The 19,822-nt window shown below is 36.8% G+C and overlaps 1 protein-coding gene and 1 long non-coding RNA gene across 4 annotated transcripts in view; one reads left to right on the top strand and one right to left on the bottom strand.

Moving 5' to 3' along the window:
* The first annotated feature begins 4,216 nt into the window (after positions 1 to 4,216).
* On the top strand, positions 4,217 to 8,441 carry LOC135217281 (uncharacterized). Its single transcript, XR_010315095.1, has 3 exons — positions 4,217 to 4,643; positions 5,039 to 5,257; positions 7,675 to 8,441. It is a non-coding gene; the product is annotated as an uncharacterized LOC135217281 (long non-coding RNA).
* LOC135217280 (protein RFT1 homolog) overlaps positions 7,328 to 19,822 on the bottom strand; it is an 84,232-nt gene continuing 71,737 nt past the window's right edge. For all 3 annotated transcript variants that reach the window (XM_064253026.1, XM_064253028.1, XM_064253029.1), the window contains exons 9-12: positions 17,937 to 18,076; positions 17,287 to 17,415; positions 16,696 to 16,816; positions 7,328 to 7,574 (exon numbers count right to left, since the gene is read on the bottom strand). In XM_064253026.1, coding sequence (XP_064109096.1) covers positions 7,341 to 7,574; positions 16,696 to 16,816; positions 17,287 to 17,415; positions 17,937 to 18,076 — 624 coding nt within the window. In that variant the 3' untranslated portion in view covers positions 7,328 to 7,340. The remainder of the gene's footprint in view (positions 7,575 to 16,695; positions 16,817 to 17,286; positions 17,416 to 17,936; positions 18,077 to 19,822) is intronic.

Genomic DNA, 19,822 nt, shown 5'->3' with positions numbered 1-19,822 from the left:
TTTAAGGATTGTAGTCTTTCCCAGTAGTCAAGGTCCTTAACTTCTTCTATTCTAGCTGTAAAGGACCTTTGTACACTCTATATTTGTGCAATATCCTTTTGATAGTGTGGGTACCATATCATATTGCAATATTCAAGTGGACTACGAACATATGTTTTATAAAGCATAATCATGTGTTCAGCTTTTCTTGTTTTGAAGTGCCGTAACAACATTCCCATTTTTGCTTTACATTTTGCCAAAAGAATTGCTATTTGATCATTGCATAACATGTTCCTATTCATCATCACACCAAGGTCTTTAACTGCTTCCTTATTTGTGATTGTCTCATTATTAGGTCCCTATATGCATATAGCTTTCCTTCTCTGTCTCCATAATTTATTGATTCAAATTTATCAGAGTTAAATACCATCCTATTTACCTCTGCCCAATCATATACTTTGTTAAGGTCTCTTTGTAGAGCGTTCCTATCTTCATCACAAGTAATTTCTCTACTTATTCTTGTGTCATCAGCGAAACTACTCACTACCGAATCCTTAACATTACTGTCTATGTCTTCAATCATAATAACAAACAGTATTGCAGCTAACACCGTACCTTGTGGCACACCGGATATTACCTTGGCTTCATCCGATTTCTCATCGTTTGCAATAACTATCTGTTTTCTGTTGTGTAAAAATTCTTTTAACCATCTTCCTACTTTATCCACGATATTGTGTTTTCTAATTTTCTTCGCTAATATATAATGGTCTACTTTGTCAAAACCTTTTGCAAAGTCTAGATAAACCACATCTGTTTCATTTCCGCTTTTCATATTTTTGAATATGTTCTCACGGTGGACTAACAATTGGGTTTGTGTACTTTTTCCGGGTACGAAACCATGTTCTCCTATATTAAACAAATTATTTTTTATTAAATGTTTCATAATATTTTTCTTTATTACCCTTTCATACACTTTCATAATATGTGATGTTAGACTCGCAGGCCTATAATTACTTGCCTCTAGTCTTGATCCACTTTTGAAAGTAGGGGTAATATATGCTAATTTGTGCTCATCATAAATCTTGCCTGTATCTACACTTTGTCTTAATAATATTGCAAGTGGCTTTGCGATAGAATGAACTACTTTCTTTAACAAAATAGCAGGAATTCCATCAGGCCCTGCTGCAGCTCCATTTTTAATTTCATTAATAGCCTGCACAATATCAGTTTCATTAATATCTATGTCAGCTAAATATTCACTATTTTCGTCCCTTACTTCTATATCATTATCTATTCTAGGGGTGAATTCTCTCTTATATCGTTCTGCCAATATGTTACAAATTTCCTTTTTTTCATTCGTTAATCTCCCTTCAATTCTTAGAGGGCCAATTTCTATTCTTCTTTTATTCATCTTTTTCGCGTATGAGTATAATAGTTTGGGGTTTTGCTTGATATTTATTAGGGTTTTTTCTTCCAAGTCCCGTTTTTCATTTTCTTTTGATTGTATAATCTTTTGTTCTGCATTTTCTATCTTACTTTTTAGTTCTATAACTTTCCATGCATTTTTTTTCTTTTGCAAGACCTTTTTTTCACTTTCTGATTTTCTGGAACAAGATCCTGATGTTTACTTTTCTTCTTCGGTATATATTTATCCACTATTTTCTCTAATATTTTATATAATATCTCCGTATTTACCCTTATGTCATCACTTACGAAAATGTTATCCCAATCTTTGTTTAATTCTTCATTTATTTCTGACCATTTTATATTTTTACTGTAGAAGTTGTATTTTCCATATCCTTCCCACTTTTTCATTTCTTGCTTATCTCTGTTTTCACTTGCTTTGGAAAGGACTGTTAATTCTATGACATTATGGTCTGAAATACTCGCATTATAATCTATTATTTCTTTAACATAATTCATCTCGTTCACAAATACTAGGTCTAAAGTATTTTCCTTTCTTGTTGGCAGGTGATTTATTTGTTGAATGTTGTATTTTAGTAGCATATCTAATAGCTTTTCGAATTGCCTCTTATCTTCTGCACTACTATTACTCTCTTTTTTTATATGTATAAGTACAACCACAATCTCCTATTCGTTCTTTCCAGTCTACGAAAGAAAAGTTGAAGTCTCCAGATAGGAGAATAGTCCAGTCCTTGTGATTTCTACATATATCATCCAATTTTTCTATTATTAAGTCAAACTCTTTAGTATTAGGAGGTCTATATGTTACTATGTTCATTAATTTTTCAGATTCAAATTCTACCGCTATTAGTTCACATTCTGAGTTACTATATTTCTCATATATTTTTCCTTGTTTTTTGTCTTTCTCATATATTGCGGTTCCCCCTTGATTCCTATTTTTTCTATCTGATCTATAAGTTTGGAACCCTTTTATTTGATCATCATTCCCAGTCTCTTGGGAATACCAGGTTTCACTTATATTCATTATATCTATTTTCTTTTCAATTTGGGTTAGTTCTTCTAAGTACTCTATTTTTCTTTTTGAGTTACTCGTAACTCACTATGATGGTTTGCGTGTTTTCTCCTTCATTTAATATTGGTAGTAATAAGGATTTTCCCATGTCTCTTTCCTGTTCTGGTATGTAGTTCTTTTTTTCATTTCCAGAAATTCTGACATTAAAAAATCCAACTTTTCCATAATATTTGATCTTCCTTCATCATAATTATTCATTTTGTCTGAATCTGCAATTTTCTCCGTTTCTGCAATATCCTCTTGCATAATAAATACAGTTATTATCTCTTGAGTAGAATTTTGGAGCTGATGCTTTGAAATTTTTTGCTGACATCTCTGCATATCTCGTTGATGGCTTGCTTTTTTCTTTTACCTGATATTCTTTATTTGTTTCTTTCTTATTTTGGATTTTATTACTTGATTGATTATTTATTTGATTATGATTCATGGCTACAGGGTGCATATATTTACATTTTTTGTCGAACTTACATCCTTTTCCTTCTTTTAGGTTTTTGCATATTTTTGGATGCAGATCTCTGCAATCATCCTCATAGCCATCTAGGTATGCACATTTACCATATATTTCATAGTTGTGACATACCTTAGGATGTTTGTAGTAACATCTTTCTCCAAATCTGCAATTCCCTCTTTTCAAAAGGTTGCAGACTTTGTCTTTTTTGTCTATTTTTTCCTCTTTCCCGTCATTGTGTAGATCTGGGTAGAGCCTCTTCGGGATTTTCTTTTGTGTTGTCATATCGTAATTTATTTCTTCGTAAGTATGCTGCTTTATTGCCTCATATGCAGTATCAATGAGTATCTCTGCATCCATACTTTTATCTTGTTCTTTGTTTTCCTTATTTTTTTGTCATTTCAGTTTTGTTTACTTCTCTTCAGTTTTCCTCTTCTTCTTCTTCTTCATCCTCAACTATTTGTACATTCAATCTTGATTTAATAACATTGTCTATCCATGATAGACATGTTGAGCAAAAAATTCTTGTATCTTTTCTCATATCTTGCATTACCTCAGCACATTGTGGATGGGTTGGAATGTTGCATGCAGCACATTTTCTGATTAGGTTTTGTGGATTAACTAGAGGGGAGAGGGAGGGAGGAGGGGGGGGAGAAGGGAAGAGGAAGAGGGGGATGAGAGAGGAGAGACGAGAGAGAGAGAGAGAGAGAGAGAGAGAGAGAGAGGATTACTTTATCTTTAGTGTACAAGACTAGGCTACGGCCTAAGAATTATTGTTTGCAGTGTAAAATGTTTACCCAGTGTTATGGTTTATAAACTCTTAAGCTTTGTATCGTAAAGGCATGATCAGAAATTTGTAAAATTTATTTGGATCTTTTATCTCCACAAATTAGATCCATAAGAGATGAAAACCATCTGAATATATAAATATTATTGCAAGATAAAGTACAATGTGAGAGACCTAAAAAACTTTAACCTTAAACAACTAACTATGGCTTTAAGAATTAACTGTACTATCTCACATATGTTTTGAAAATGCAGAATTATGATTTGGGCATTTTGGTCTGTTGAGAAATATATTCTTGACGTAGTACATTGAAACCATAATATTTCATTTTGATAAAACTGCATATCTTTGCTACTTTTCTCTGTAGTATATCACTGTGATCTAATTATACTTGCCATTCTTTTTGGAGTATTTGGAGTTCATATTTTTGTCCTGTTTTCTAATTTCTGCCATAATCTTAAATTTCTTTTTTGTCACAATGGTTTGTTTAGCTTTTTTAATGTTTTGCTATTAAATCATATTCTTACATAACTTTGCTTTGGCAGTGTACGTAATTCAAATCCTTACTGTTTGTTGGTAGTGATCCCATTCTGATTTTGTTTCTGTGTGTTCGACATATTTCATTTGGGTACCCTAACCATTTTTTGGTTCTGGTTTTAAATTCTAAACATTACACTCGTATTGTGGTGCCTTGTCACTACTTTTTATATAAAAAAGTCAATAATTTCGTATTCAAGAAAGCTTCCATAACTAAATAATAAAAATACCATATCTTGAAAAATGACATTTTTAAAATAACTTTTGAGACAGGAGCACATAAAGCAAGATGTGGAAGAAACAATACATAGTTGCCAGGTTGAAATAGATGTTCATGAAGCTTTCCTCCAATGCTAATCAAAAACGGAATTTGTGCTGAGTGTTCTTTCACCCAGGTGAGTTCATTGTTTGGAATTTTTGGTAAGGAAAGTATAGTCTTGTCTTCTTTTCTTTTTTTTTTTGAATATATATTTGATCTTAAGGGGTGTTTGGACACTGTTCAAAGTTATTTTGATCATTAGCATATGCTTTATTCTTTCATCATTACTAATAACAAGCCAACTGCCCATTTCAGGTAAGCTCCATTTCTGATTTTGTAATTCTTTGCATATGAGTGATTTCATCCTTCCTATTACTTTCAGTTAATCATCACTGTTTTAGTTTTAAGTCTATAACTGTACTGATTTTTCAACACTCATGTTTACTCCTCACTACTATGGCATCACAATAAAAATTTCTTTGGAAGAACTTTACTACAAAAGTACCATATCTATGTACTTTTCAAATACAGGGTTGAACATTCTACAGGAAGTTCATGAAGCGGGAGCACCCAAGTGCAATTTGTGGAGCATGACCGCTGCTAAGGTGGTGTAGGCCACACAACCCAGTGTGCATAATACTTTTGTATGAAATTATCTTCAGATAATTGCTTCACCAAGTTTTAGTCCTCCCAACATTGCTCATGAAATGTCTACGAAACCTGTATTAGAAGGGCTAGCATTCTACCAAGGTGAGTGTCTTATTTGAAAGTATCAAAGTTAGGACCGAAGGTTTGTTCCGCATATGAACAATAATTATCAAGCATAGATTGAGGTAATTATCAATGTTCTATCAGCTTTTCCATTATGAGGTTAATTTATGAAACTACTAGTTGGATTTAATTTATGAAATTCAGGTTACTTCAGTACTCTCCACTCTCTTCTGTTCAAGAATTTCTGGGCCATCCTACATGTCTTAATCCTGCTATCCTGTCAAACTGCTGTTCTTCCATTCTTATCACATATCTGAACCACGTTGGTATTTTTTTATCTTTTTCCAGGCTCTGAACATCATTTTGTTCTGCCACCTAACATACTATGGCTAGATATCTTAACATTTTAGTAGACATTCAAAAATGAAATTTTTTAAAAGTAATTTATATTTTTCCTAATGTACAAACCTGAGAGGTCTTTACATAGGGAATTTACTTTCAGCGCAAGCTGGAGCCGACCGTTTTAACTAAAAACAAGGTGGATATTGGTAGTTGGCTACCAATAGTAGGGGTGAAATCCCTGCCACCTAGTTGGTATGCATTCATTTTTTCTTGGCTGCGTCTGAGGCAGAACCATCTTGTTGGTATGCATTCAAGTTTTCTTTTGGCAATGTCTGAGGCAGACTTGTCTTTTGCTGCCTGCTTTTTGACTTAATTCTTAATTCTTGTTTTTTAATATAATTTTCCTTGAGATATTTTGCCTATTTTGCAATAATGCAATACATTTTATTTTAACTTTCTTGCTGCATAGTTATTGCTACACAGTTATGCTACATAGTTATCAACCGTATTTATGCCTGCGAACCTTTCTCTTTAACCCTCTCTACTTGGTTTTGCCTTCTGATAATGCAACCCTAGCATTGTCTTAGCCTTGGTGTTGGAATGTGAGTGGTTGATGGCTGTGCTTAGTACTACTGCAATAATGTACAACTGCATTGTCAATTGAGGAGGTGAAATGACACTAACCATCCCCTCTTGTTGACTATGGAACTACTGTGGTACTATTCCTTACCGGCACCATGGAACGCCTTGCCCATGTTTCTGCTCCATAGAATGGTATGAGCATCATGTGCAGTCATGTCTTTGTTGTCTTGACTAACAGGATCTGTTTCTCAGTATTCTAATGCACTACATCTCTCAATTTAATCTGCCACAGCTTGCTTCTCTGTTTTTACTGTCTTCTCAACTCTGCCTTCACAGTAGTTAATCCCAAGGTAACAAATACTGTACAACTTTACAGTCCTAACAATCTAACAAATGCTTCCTATATTTTGGGAATAAAAATTTTTACTCCCAGGCATCTGTTGTAACAATCTAATATACGGTACATATATTTTTTACACAGTACTGGTGAGCTCATCCATACACCTTACACTGTACTCATCCCTTCACTTTACCCTTAACAGCCACATGGCCCTTCTCAAAGTTGATTTTCATTCCTCAACTTTACATCCCACTTCCCCACCTAAACATTCCAATGTCTCATCCTTCAGATGAGTTTGTCCTTGGGATTCATATAGCGAATACCATGGTCCTTTACTATTCTGCACTAATTTGTAGCTTCTTCCAGAACTACGGTAAGACGGCATAGGACTCTGTGCTTATTTTCGATGAACACCAACATTTGTCTCCAATTTTTAAGTTTAAATTTTTATTACATAAGTCAGTAACAATTGTAGTCAGTGACAAACCTATACATAGTATGTATACCATTTTGTTATAAAGTTTCAAGAATTTTTAAGTACCTGTATTTCTTAAAATGAGGACTGGGTAATTGTATTGATTTCAATAGAATATTAGTAATGCTCTATTGGTATCTTCATTGTAATAATTATTGAAGATTATTGAAGAGTATTGATAAATAATCTTTGGGAACATAGTATTTTTCGAAAGATATAGGCATTGTACATCTACAACTAGGCACTGTGCATCAACGTTAAGACCTCAGGTTTGTTAGTTATGAAAAATACAAATTAGTTACAAATTTGGTATTTTTCAGCACTATTTTCATGTTAATAAATACGTATATATTGAATATTTAAACATATCTAAAAAAGTAAATTTATTTTTTCGTACATCCATACAAAAATCTGCGTAAATATTTTGTTATCACCATAGGATTGAATATATTTCCAAGAGAACCTTCACCAATAAGTTTCCTTATACAACTGTCCGTTATGTCAAATAATTTTTCAAAGACAGCCTTAAATTCCATTCGCAGTAAGTATGCAACCCAGATGAGACAGAGGAGTCCAAATGTGATGTGCAGAATAATACTTCTTGGATATAAAACAGCCTGTAAAATAGAAAAATTTTATTATCACAAGCAAATATGAGTTTCAGTCTGGCATGCTAACAGATTCTTAAAATGTCTTACCAAACTTATGCAATTACAGGAGGAGTAAGCAGTTGGCTCTATTTTTACACCCACCGCAATCACCACATGAACACCAGTTAAAATGATTATCCTGCAATCCTACCACTATGTCAATTAATAGAGCAAGAGAAAGAAGTTTTGAGGAGAACCTCGAGCATAGTCCTGCACTTTCACAACTAGAGTATGTGTAAAAGTACTGCCGCCAGATATGCGCACCAGCTCATCCAGTGGCAATGGCCATAACGGCAAGCAAATCTCAGTATGGCTTGCCAACCAACAGATGACCATCACCTACAAAGCACTGAAGGATTAACTGAGATTGTTCTTCAGCATGCTGCCTGCCCTTAGATCTAGGAAGTTCTTAGACAATGTAGAGGCAGCAATAGGAGACGTGGCCGTTGCACATCTACAGACCTTGTGAGAGAGGTCCTACTCCCAACATTACCCAGCCAAATAGCCGTAGCCATCCTCAACGCATCAACAATGCCACTCAACAAATTCCTGAAAAAGGTCAATGCTGTCCACCAGTCCCAAAAGTTGACAGAGCCCACATAGCCACAGCAGCAGAACAGCGAGACAAGAGGGTCTTGCTGTCCCCATACACTGCTTTTAAAGCTTCACAAGGGAGAACAAGGAAAGTTCAAGCCCAAAAGAGAAGACTGTCCTAAGGTGACAAGCTCCTACCACTGGAGGTTCTGAAGTGGAGCTCAAAAATGGGAAAGCTGCTGCTGCATGTCCAAAAACTGCTGCAGTCCAACAAAACAATTAATAGCCAGTGCTTGGCAGACAGGGTGCCTCTTAGCCAGTAACAATTCTGCTTATCACTGCTTTTTTTTTTCCCCCAGTATGGGCAGAAAAGATCCAAGTATTTCTTCATCACTGACAAGAGATCAAAGATAGTTCCTCATTGATACTGGGTCATGCAAATTGTTGGTGGCAGTCAACCCATGTGAATGCCTCAATCCCCCCTGCTCTAAGTGTCCACTGCTAAAAATATAAGGGAAATTGACTAAGAATTTATCAATCGGCAGAAAGAAGTACAACTGGACGTTCATCGCAGCAGACATTATTGCATTTAGGAGCAGACTACCTAAAAGACTACAACATACTGGTGGATGTAGCAAGACAGCAGCTGATCTCATGACCCTCCCCTGTAGCCCCATTCAATCTGAATTCAGCACCAGAGATGTGTCACCTCTTACAGAAGTTTCTGGAGGTATTCAAAGACGTCCTGCAACACGACATGACCAAACTCATAAAGCATCACATGGTCACCCAGTCCACACATACTTTAGACATTTGGCCCAAAACAAGCTTGTCTACCCCAATCAAGCGAGCTTGGAATATGCCTAAAAGCCTCCAGCCCATGGGCTTCTATGAAGATTGACGTAATGAAGGGATATTTCAAAGTCCCAGTTGTGAAGGACATAAAAAAAGACAGCCGCCATCATCGCCCCTTTTGGCACATACACATTAAACTAGCACTACTTTGGCCTGCAGAAGTCAGGCGCGACCTTCCAATGTCTGATGGATGAAATCCTGGACACCTACCTGCTACATCGTCTACATTGACAACGTTCTGATTTTCCGCCCCAACCTCAAACAACACATGAAAGATGTCAGGCAGGTCCTGCAAATACTCAAAGAAAACAGTAGAATGCCTGGGCCACCAAATGAGCCCAGAAGGTGTCAAACTCCTCCTGGTCCAAACAATCACAGCATTTCAGGAATTCAAGGATATGATAAATGATTACCACTGGTTCCTAAAAACTTTGTTGGTCTGAAAAACAAGAAAGCTTTCATATTAGCCAAGAAAGCAATCACCTCTGCTGCCACACTAATCTTTCCTTTTACCCCATAGGTCCCTGACCCTATCGAGACATAAGTAACACAGCAACTTGCGTGGTAGTTGTCAGTCGGTGGCATTTTTCAGTAAGAAATTATTGCCAGTGGAACAGAAATATTCCATGTTAAAGTGAGAGTTGTGATCAATCCACAAGGCCAGTGGTAGATCTAAGCCGTTGTACCGCGGCGAACTAAACTATGCCAGGTGACTTTTTCCTATACAGTTTTACCTCCTGAACAAGAATTTAAAGTAACATTTATCGGCTGGCTGTAATTTACCTTTGAACTCTATCCTACGGTAGAGGGGACCAATGGGAATGCGGGGTTTTGGGTGGGGTGAAACACTTGGGGGAAGGTTTTGCTGTGTTATTGTGTAATGTCCTCTTATTTATGAAATTTGAAATCTGAAATAAAACTATAAATACACCGATAATGGAGTAGTTACATATCCCAAATCCACTGATTACTACTGCTGTTATGACGCCGAATCCTACTCCGCATGTGCAAATCCTAGGGTGCATGCGCCGTGATATAAGGTAAGAATCCTAACCTATATGTTACACTTCTAAGACTGTTTTTATGTAGGGGGGCGGAGGTCCCCGGTCATGTAACATGTTCTATCCCCCCCCCCCCCCCCATTAAGGTAACATGTTCTACTAGGTTAGGATCCTAACTTATCTTACACTTCTTATCTTTTACATAATGGGAGGGGGGGTGTAAGGTAACATGTTCTACTAAGTTAGGTTAGTATCCTAACCTATATGTTACACTTCTAAGACTGTCTTTATGTAAGGGGAGGTAAGGGGGGCGGTAACATGTTCTATTAGGTTAGGTTAGGTTAGTATCCTAACCTATATGTTACACTTCTAAGACTTTGTGTAAAGGGGGCGGCGGAGCCCCCCAGGTCAGGTAACATGTTCTACTAAGTTAGGTTGGTTAGGTTAGTATCCTAACCTATATGTTACACTTCTAAGATTGCCTTCCCTAAGGGGGTTTACGGTAACACGTTCTTTTAGGTAGGTTAGATTAGGTTAGGTTAGTATCCAAACTTATAAGTTACGCTTGCTTTAACTTTCTTTAAGGGAGGGTATGGGGGCCAGAGCACCACCAGTCAGGTTACACAATTTTTACAATTGTTCTCAGCATTTCTTGTTAAGTTCAGTTACCCACTTAACTGGCCTATTGATCTTTGAAAATTGATATTTCATTCATTATTCACTAAAATAGCCTCTTGACTTGTACTTGATAATTTATACTAAAGTACCAGATTTGTAAATCCCTGTATGTATATATATATATAATATATGCAAGTGTTCATTTTTTTTAAAAACTTCAATATTTACCCTCCCCCATCCTCCCTACCCTGTTTTGCGCAACCCCCTCCCCCCGTCATTTTCTCCTGAAAATGCTTGCCGGGCCGTGTATTTCATTTCGGTAATCAACCGACCACGATGGCCGAATCATTCCCTGGCACCTCCCACTCCTCCAGGCCCGTTACCGACTCGACTCAACTCGACTCTACCCAGTACTTGTGTTAACAGTTTCCTGTTATAAGGACTTTTCAGTCCATTACTCAGGGCAGTATGAAAGGTTGGTAATGTAGTTAAAATCGTGGCCTTTTGAGAAAACAGGCCTTTTGCCCTCGTGTCGACGAATGTAGGCTTGACTTACAAAGGAAGGTGTTTATGTAACATTTAAGGTAAAGTTCTTAATCTTTATGTACATTATTTAGTTATATCAATTGTTTTGGTGTTCCTAAGGTTTAGTGCTCTTGATGTTGGTGATATTTATTGGGAATTTTTATTTCATCATATGCTAGCGTGGCTTTACCAACTCGTACCTGTGCCCTCCTCTCCCTGTAACCCCCCCCCCCCCTTAAAGGACATAAGGCTCCCTGTTGGTTATGTATCCCACTCCCCCTACTAGCATGCAAATATGGCGGTTTGTTTATGTTTCTTGGCCCCGAACCAAAACTTCGAAGATTGTTTAGTCGAAGTAGACTATGGCAGTTGACATTTTCCTGTGTTATTTTGCTTACTTTACAAGAGTTTAAGGTAATATTTTGCCGGTCGACTGTAACTAATCTGTTGTTTACCTTTGAACTCTGTACATCGGTACATCGCAACCCTTGTACCTTCATGTTGTTTTCAAGGGTAAATTACGCTTTAATTACAGTCAACCGAATAAATATTACTTTACATTCTTGTTCAGCAAGTAAAATAACATAGGGAAATGTCAACTGCCATAATCTACTGTACCGCGGAATGTAGGCTTAGAATTACCGAGCCAGCAGTCACTTTTGACACATGCTAGAAGGATGACAATTCCTGGTGCAGTGGACCACCAACCCCTGGTCCACACCTTCACCAACAGCAGAGATGGGTGGTTGGCGAGAGAGCAGCATTACCTATTGTCGATAACAGAACACTCCTACACCATCAGATAATTAAAGCTTTAGACTCCTTGAACAGTATAGAAGATGCCCTTTCCTGAAACTCCATCAACATTGTCCAGATCAGGATAGCCTATTCTGAAAAAGCATCAGCGCAAAAGGATGACGTGGACCTGCAGTGACTTTGGCAGAAGAACCCCATCCTGACATTAAGTGACCTATCCATCAAAGATGGAAAGAAAGACATTGCCAGCAAGACTAGAGCTGGCCATCCTCACCCATACTTGGTAAGCTGTTGTGATTGACAAAAACAACCTTCAACCTTGCCTGCATCCTAACCCACCCATCAGGCCAATCTACCACCCGAATCCTGTTGGAGAGGTGTATCAGGTGGGATAAGCTGGACAATAGAAAGTGGGCAAGAGAACGCTTTCCCAAAAAATCAACCCACATTGACATTGTAGGACCTCTACCCATATCTGAAGGATACAGATACCCCTTCTACAATCCACTGGAACACCGGATGGCCCAAGTTAAACCCATCAAGCAACAGATGGCAGAAAATTGTGAGAGTTTCACTAAGGAGGTTAGTAAACACTGACAACTTACAACCTGCAAACAAATGGCAGGACAGAGTAGTTACACCAATCTTTGAAAACAGCACTGACAGCTAGAGATTCCATGGCTCTCTTATTTAAGAACCTCCCAACATGCAGCATTCAAGTATTGCCAAAAGAAGCACTCTATGGACAGTTCATGGCAATTCCAGCAGTCTTTTTTTTTCAAGAGCCAAGAGCATTAATGCAAATAGTGGCAACAAAAACATTTTCCTGGATATCAGTCGCAGAAGAACATTGTAAGATGAACTACACTTTCATCAGAGAACAGGTCTGAACCCCAACAAAATCTTGCAGCAAAGTGACGAGCCTACCGAATGTCATAGAATGGAAAAACGACCAGCAGACCTGATAAAAGTAGGGACTCTTACCTGAGGCTCCTTTTACCGGGGAAGCCCTCCAGGCTAATGACACTAGAATCATCAAACAAGACTGACCATGATGACGACCTCTGACACATGGTTGCCAGAAATAAGCTGTAGAGAAAGTCAAATATGCATATAAACACTAATGTGTACAAAGGTACAAATTGATTTTATTTCTTTTGTTCTCTCTTTAAATCAAACATTTGTACCTGCAAATTAAACAGCAAATTGTTTAATGACGTGTTTGGAATTTTGACTAATAAATTGGTATGTACCTAATACTCTGTATTTACCTAACTTTTCTCAATGCCTTTAAAGCACAACTTTTACCCCATGATAATATATACTGTTACATTTAAGTAACATTAGAATAAGTGTTTCCTTTATGTGGATTGTAATGAAAAAAAAAAAAAAAAAAAAGTTTTTTTTTATGTCTAATTGAATATTTGTTTTGTTTCATTTCCGTTATTTCAAGAAGGTTTGGGAAATTACCAAGAACAGGAAAATGCCTGTTTTGTACAGAAGTACCGAAGGACTGTTTGCAGTGGGAGGGATCTGCTGAACTGGACCATTCCAGAAAGTCACAACCTCTATATAAGAAGAAGAAAATGTTCGTGACGGTGAGACAGAGACGGACACTAGAGGTGTTAGAAAGGGAGGAAAAGGTGCAAGAGAGTAGGTTTACATAACTCTGTGTGAGCTAGTGTTACGAGTATTTAGTATTTACGTGAGTTATATATTTGATGTAAGAATGAAAGGTGATTTCAATAGAACTAGGCAACCAGGTTAATCAGGTAAAGTTTAATGGTGGTTTTTTGTGTGTGCAAATACACTATTTGTGAGTAGTAAGCGGCCAGGTTGGAGCTGTCATGGGAAGACAGTCTGGTTTAAACTTAGGCCTCATTTTATAGCCTAAGCAAGGTTGTTGTATCACTTGCCTGTAATTAACATGATTTGTGTGAAGAAAATTAGTGGCAGGGTATGAGTTTTCTACAAATACCTATAGGGTAGCTTGCACCTACCTGTAACTCCCGTGTCTCTGTTCTCCATAACTAGCCAGGATAGGCTACATGTAACTTCTTAGTTCTGTTCTCCATAGCTAGCCAGGATAGGCTACATGTAACTTCTTAGTTCTGTTCTCCATAGCTAGCCAGGATAAGCTACCTGTAAATCTTAGTCTATTCTCCATAGCTAGCCAGGGTAGGCTACCTGTACATCCCTAGTCTGTGTTGTCCTTAACTAGCCAGGGTAGGGCTATCCATATGTGCAGTGCTTTACTCTCAAGCTAGTCATGTTTGGTACACATTTTTTTTTTAGAAAAGGTTTAACTGTGTTAGTCATGTTGGGTATTCCAGTAGTTAGGCTAAGTTAGAGCGTGACTTGTACCCTAAGGCTAGCTGGATTAAATATTGATTCTGGGAATAGGCCTAAACGCTCAAGGTTGAATTAGGTATGCAATATTTGTATGCAGGTTTTGAAGGAGTTAGGCTAGAGCTGGTGTGCTGAAACTATTCGTTCATTATTAAGGGAGTAAATATTTAAATTTTCTGTGTTACGTATTTAAATGGCTCGAGTGCACATGAGTCACCCATGATTGTCATTAAGTAAAGATACTGTGGTTACTACTGTACTAATCCTAGATAAGGAATATAAAGTAATTGGTTTGGCTGTACTGTTATACTAAGGAGGTTGCAATTTAACTTTAATGTATTTTTTTGGATTTATTTGAATTAGAATTTTTTTTTAATATTGTAAATAAATATAATACTGTTAAACTATTGCTGTTGGTATTAATTCCATCTTCCTGTTTCCACTTTGTTCATGTTCTTTAGCCAGTAAAAACACTCCAGGAGGGTCTAATCACTTTTGTTGAGACACAACCTTCCTCCAACATATACTTTGTCCTAAAGTGTGCACTTCAGGATTCAGCTTTTGATTTTAATTCTTACGAATCATTTGCTTGTGCTGAAGCTACAGTATTCTTTTCTGACTTATACATACAGTGGTTTTTGATGTTGTGAGATGGCACAGAATATTACACAATACTTTCAGAATTCTGTAGAAAACAGTGGGTTTACATTTGAGCAACCTTTTCAGACTTCTGCTGATGTCAAGCATACTGTATTTATCTTTTGCATTTGGAATGGACTATTGTTTCTTTTGCTGTTATGTAGCATGGAGTAGTGTAAATTACAGACCTGTCTACACTTAAGATGTTATTGCAGTCTTTCTAGCTGGAGCCAATAATGGTAAATGCTGCAGCCATTCAAAGTTGTAACTTCTGCAGTGCTGCTTGAACTGAGGGATTCAATCCATCCAGCACTGCAGAAGCAGTGACTTGACAGTGGCTGCATCACTTACCATTACTGGCCCCATCTAGAAAGAATGTGACAACACCTAACTGTAGCCAGGTTTGTAATTTACACTACTGTAAGCTACATTAAACTGAAAGAAACAATATTTCATTCTAAATGCATGAGATAAATACACCTAAGTGCTTGACATCAGCAGAAGTTTGAAAAGGTTGCTCAAATGTAAACCACTGTATCCAACAGAATTTTGAATGTATTCTTTAATATTCTTTGCCATCAAACATAATCAAAATCCACTGTATAAGTTGGAAAAGAATACTTTAACTTCAGCACAAGCAAACAGGTCGTAAGAATTAAAATCAAAAGCTGCAACCTGAAGTGCACACTTCTGGACAAAGTATTATCATGGGGGCTACTGTTGTGCTATCTGTGAAATACAGACTACCAGTATGAACAGCATGGTGCTAAAGTGCATGCTGCAATCATATATTCATCAGCAACAACCCGTTGAATTGGTTTCTGCTTTTGTTGACAAAAGTACAGAGTAATATTTAGAAAGTTACCTAATATTTTATCCACAACACCTGGTACAATGAAATATCTACAAAAACCAAATGTAATATAACATTCTCCAGCAGCAGCAAGATGACAAATGTATACTGCCAACATTGAGAGCACCATTTGTAATGAAATTAAGAACCACATCACCGGTCTGCTGTAGGGGGAGCACTGTACTTTAATGGTTTTATAATCTGTAGCATCCAAAAATGCTCCTCAAACTAAGTAAATACCAAGAGGATTAGCACATCCTGGCCTGCATCAAAATCCTCTACCAGCAGTACCAGACAATAGAAGCAGTAAATGTAGACAAGCACTGAAATGTGCACTATGGATAATATACCAATCCAGAAAGTACTTCAAACACTAGAGATTATGCATAAGAACACTGCAATAATCAATACATTCTTTCACTCCTCCAGGCTGAGCAATGCAGGCTTGTTTCGTATATGAAGAATTAGGATTTCCCTCACTCACAAAATGAGTAACACTTAAGAAAACTGCAAAGAACAGCAGTAAAGACAAATGGTGCCACTAAGAATCTGAACAGTGCTCAACCCCACATTTTGTTTGTTTATTTGTATAGTGTTTTTACATTGCATGGAACAAGTGGTTATTCAGCAATGGGACCAACAGCTTTACGTGACTTCCGAACCACATCGAGAGTGAACTTCTACCCCTTAGTGCTTGAGACTGTAATGCTCTCTTTCATTTCTGAAGCCTGCTTGGTAATATGCTCAACTTTGTTAGTATGTGAAAATTAGTTTTTAGATTTATCATTATTATTATTATTAGCACCAGCAATCTTATTACAAGAATCCAAGGTATACTGACATGAAATATTTCAGTGTTATTTACCAATACTGGATCAATAAATTTAAATGTAGTAACATTTAATCAGTATATTGCAAAACACACTAGACAAAATACCTAGAAAATTTAAGTACCTACCTCAGAAACAGTTGTTAAAGCAAGGCATGATGCAAAAACAAAGAAGGGTCTGGCTGATATCCAGTCTATTTGTAAAGGCTGATATTCACTGTCTTTGTACTGATCACTGATAAACCTGAGACTGAAAAAGAAAATAAAATTAATGATTGAACTCACTATCGAACTTCAATATTTCTGCTGTCACATTTTATGCAATGGCTTACAAAAACTAAGTTAAAAACAGTGCAATAAACCCCATAAAGCTGATCAAGTTCAAAATCAACACTACTTTAGGTAATATTCTCATGCATATTCTAACACTAAATATGTTAAAAGTAGTATTTTTTTTTTTTTTTTTTTTTTGTGAAACTCATAATGATCATTTGCACAGTATAAATCCCCTCCAAAATTAAAACAATGAATTGTGAAATTCCGGTTTACAACTAAGCAATGGGACACTTCCAGCCATTCAGTGCTTACAATAGTGATATGGATGTAGGTGAAAATGGGAGAAAACCTCAGTTGCATTAAAAAGTAATATAGTTAGAAAGATGGAAGGGAAGCTGGAAAGGCTACACCCTATAGAAACAAACAGAAAATGTATTGCAGTACCTGTGATTTATTCTCAGCGCCATATTAAGAGCATTGGCTATAATAAAACCAACAGCTCCAAAGCACCAGGTGAAAAATACTGCACAGCCCATATACACAAAGGAGAAAATTACCAACATTTTATTGTATCTGGAAAAAAAGAGAAGCAAAAACAATGTTATGCATATAAAAAGTTATTGCAATTTTGTTGTGATATCTTCCATTCCACTACAGTACTAAAATTTCAGACAAATACTATGACATGCTTTACCAATTTAAATTAATTTATAACATGATGATCTGAGAAGAAAGATTCTATTAATCCCTAATATATACAAATACAAAACTGTGTATAGTACACAAAATAAAAGCTAAAATTTCAATAAAAACCTGTCTATCAATATTAATACATAGTAAGAGCTATGATAAATACCAAGTTTAGCTGCATACTGAGATAGGAATGATTAATTCCCCTGCACTCTTAATAATTAAAGACTCCTCTTAATAATTAAACATTGAATAAAAGTGTTACCTTTTGATGTCTTCAGCAGTCAGATTAAAGTGACCAACTGGAAAAGTTTTACTTAACTTCTCTATGGATATGAAAACAAAAGTGGCAGTAGTAGTATGTACAGTACAGTACTTGCATTTCCATTTTTCAACTGACTAACCTTGACAACTCTGCATCATCCATAACAGCAAATGTGTAAGCTTCTGTGATGCCATTAACTGCTAGAAAAACTACATAAAAGCACTGAGCTCTCATTAGCAGAGTACCATCATCATCACTCAACTGTGAACCACCATATATCTGAAAAAAAAAAAAAAAAAATAGCAGCAAACTGAGAGAATCTGATCAGACAAATGGAGTAATGTAGTGGCTGGATTGGACTGGATTATAGAATTTTGGCCAAAGGTCAAGAGCTGGGACCTATGAGATCATTTAGCACCAAAAAGGAAATGGATAGTAAGAAGGTCTGATAGGCGTAACAGGAGAAAAATCTTGCAGTTACACTACTGAAACAATTGTAAGAACGGAAGTTAGATGTAAGAAAGAAAATATGAATGAAGGTACAGAAAAATTAAAGAAAGTGGTTGCAGCTAGGGGCTGATGGGACGCTGCAAAGAACCTTAAGTAATGCCTACATGGTGTACTGACAACTGAGAGCACTACCCCTCTATGGGGGTAATGTAGTAACCTACAAGAATTTTGCATTAAAGTATTAAATTTTGCAGGTTTTATTACTGAAATTTTGTAGATTTTGATTTATGATTTTTTGCATTGTTTAACAAAACCAATTGTGTACTTTTTGTGACTCATAACTTATAGCTTCCTGAACTCTGAAATCAATCAAATATAAAACAGTAAAACGACAAATTTTCAATCAATTTGTATTTTTCATAGTTATCAAACCTGACATGTTAACAAAAGGATAATTCTTAGTGCCAGCTGGAAACCAGTTAAAACAATCAAAGATTGTACAGCAAGGAATCTGTGAGATCTGGCAACTCCTGCGCATATGAGGTGGGAGCTGGTCAGCAACCATGCACCGCACTCCGTGACACATTAGTCTTTCCCCAAACCCAGGAATAAAAGTGCTAATTCCAAAGCTTTAATTGCTTTCTTTTATTTAATATTTAACTTTGTATCAACACTAATTAGCGAGTTAGTTACTCTACAGGGACTTAACATTGTAGCTTTGAGATGTTGATACATACCATGTAATATGATATTGTTAAGATACAATAAAGTTTGTTCATACTTACCTGGCAGATATATATATTTTAAGTACCCACCCACCTCCCCTCAGGAGACAGTGGAGATAGAAATCTGATAGAAAATGGGAATGGTTCCTGATACCCGCCTCCCAGCGGCGGGAATGGGTACTAACCACCCTACTCCCACTACGTGTGTCGTAAGTTTTTAGAAATTCTGTCGGACTTCAGAGAATACAGCTATATATATATCTGCCAGGTAAGTATGAACAAACTTTATTGTATCTTAACAAGTATCATTTTGTTCATGAAACTTACCTGTCAGATATATATATAGCTGAATCCCACCTTTGGCGGTGGGAGAGACAGAAAAGGATTTAGGAAACATATATATGTAGATGATTGACATCTTGGTTCCTTACCTGTTAGCATAGCTGACTTCGTGATTACTGTCACCCAAGCCTGCATCTGCTTCACTAGAGTTACCAACAAGGTAGAGACCTGTGTAGTGCGCTCTAGATGATCTGCCAACGGGGACGAGACCACAATGTGACTAGACCATGACCATCCTCAAGAGGACAACGAGGCAAATCCACCACCTAAGTTAGCCTAACCAAATACTCCCATATACCAAAGGCTAAAAGAAGGGAAGACCGCATTCGGCGGCCGACCCTACAACCATAAACATTACAAACATTAAAAACTCACCTACCCTTTTCTATGGGAAAGGATGAGTGCTACCTCCTGCCCCCAAGATAGTGTCTGCGGCGACGTATGGTCCAAGAGAGTAACAGTTCTCATATGTCGTTCTGACCTCCCGTAAATAGTGCGAGGCGAACAC

Source organism: Macrobrachium nipponense, chromosome 7 (genome assembly GCF_015104395.2).
Source record: "Macrobrachium nipponense isolate FS-2020 chromosome 7, ASM1510439v2, whole genome shotgun sequence".
Taxonomy (NCBI): domain Eukaryota; kingdom Metazoa; phylum Arthropoda; class Malacostraca; order Decapoda; family Palaemonidae; genus Macrobrachium; species Macrobrachium nipponense.
This window is presented reverse-complemented; position numbering and strand designations above follow the sequence as displayed.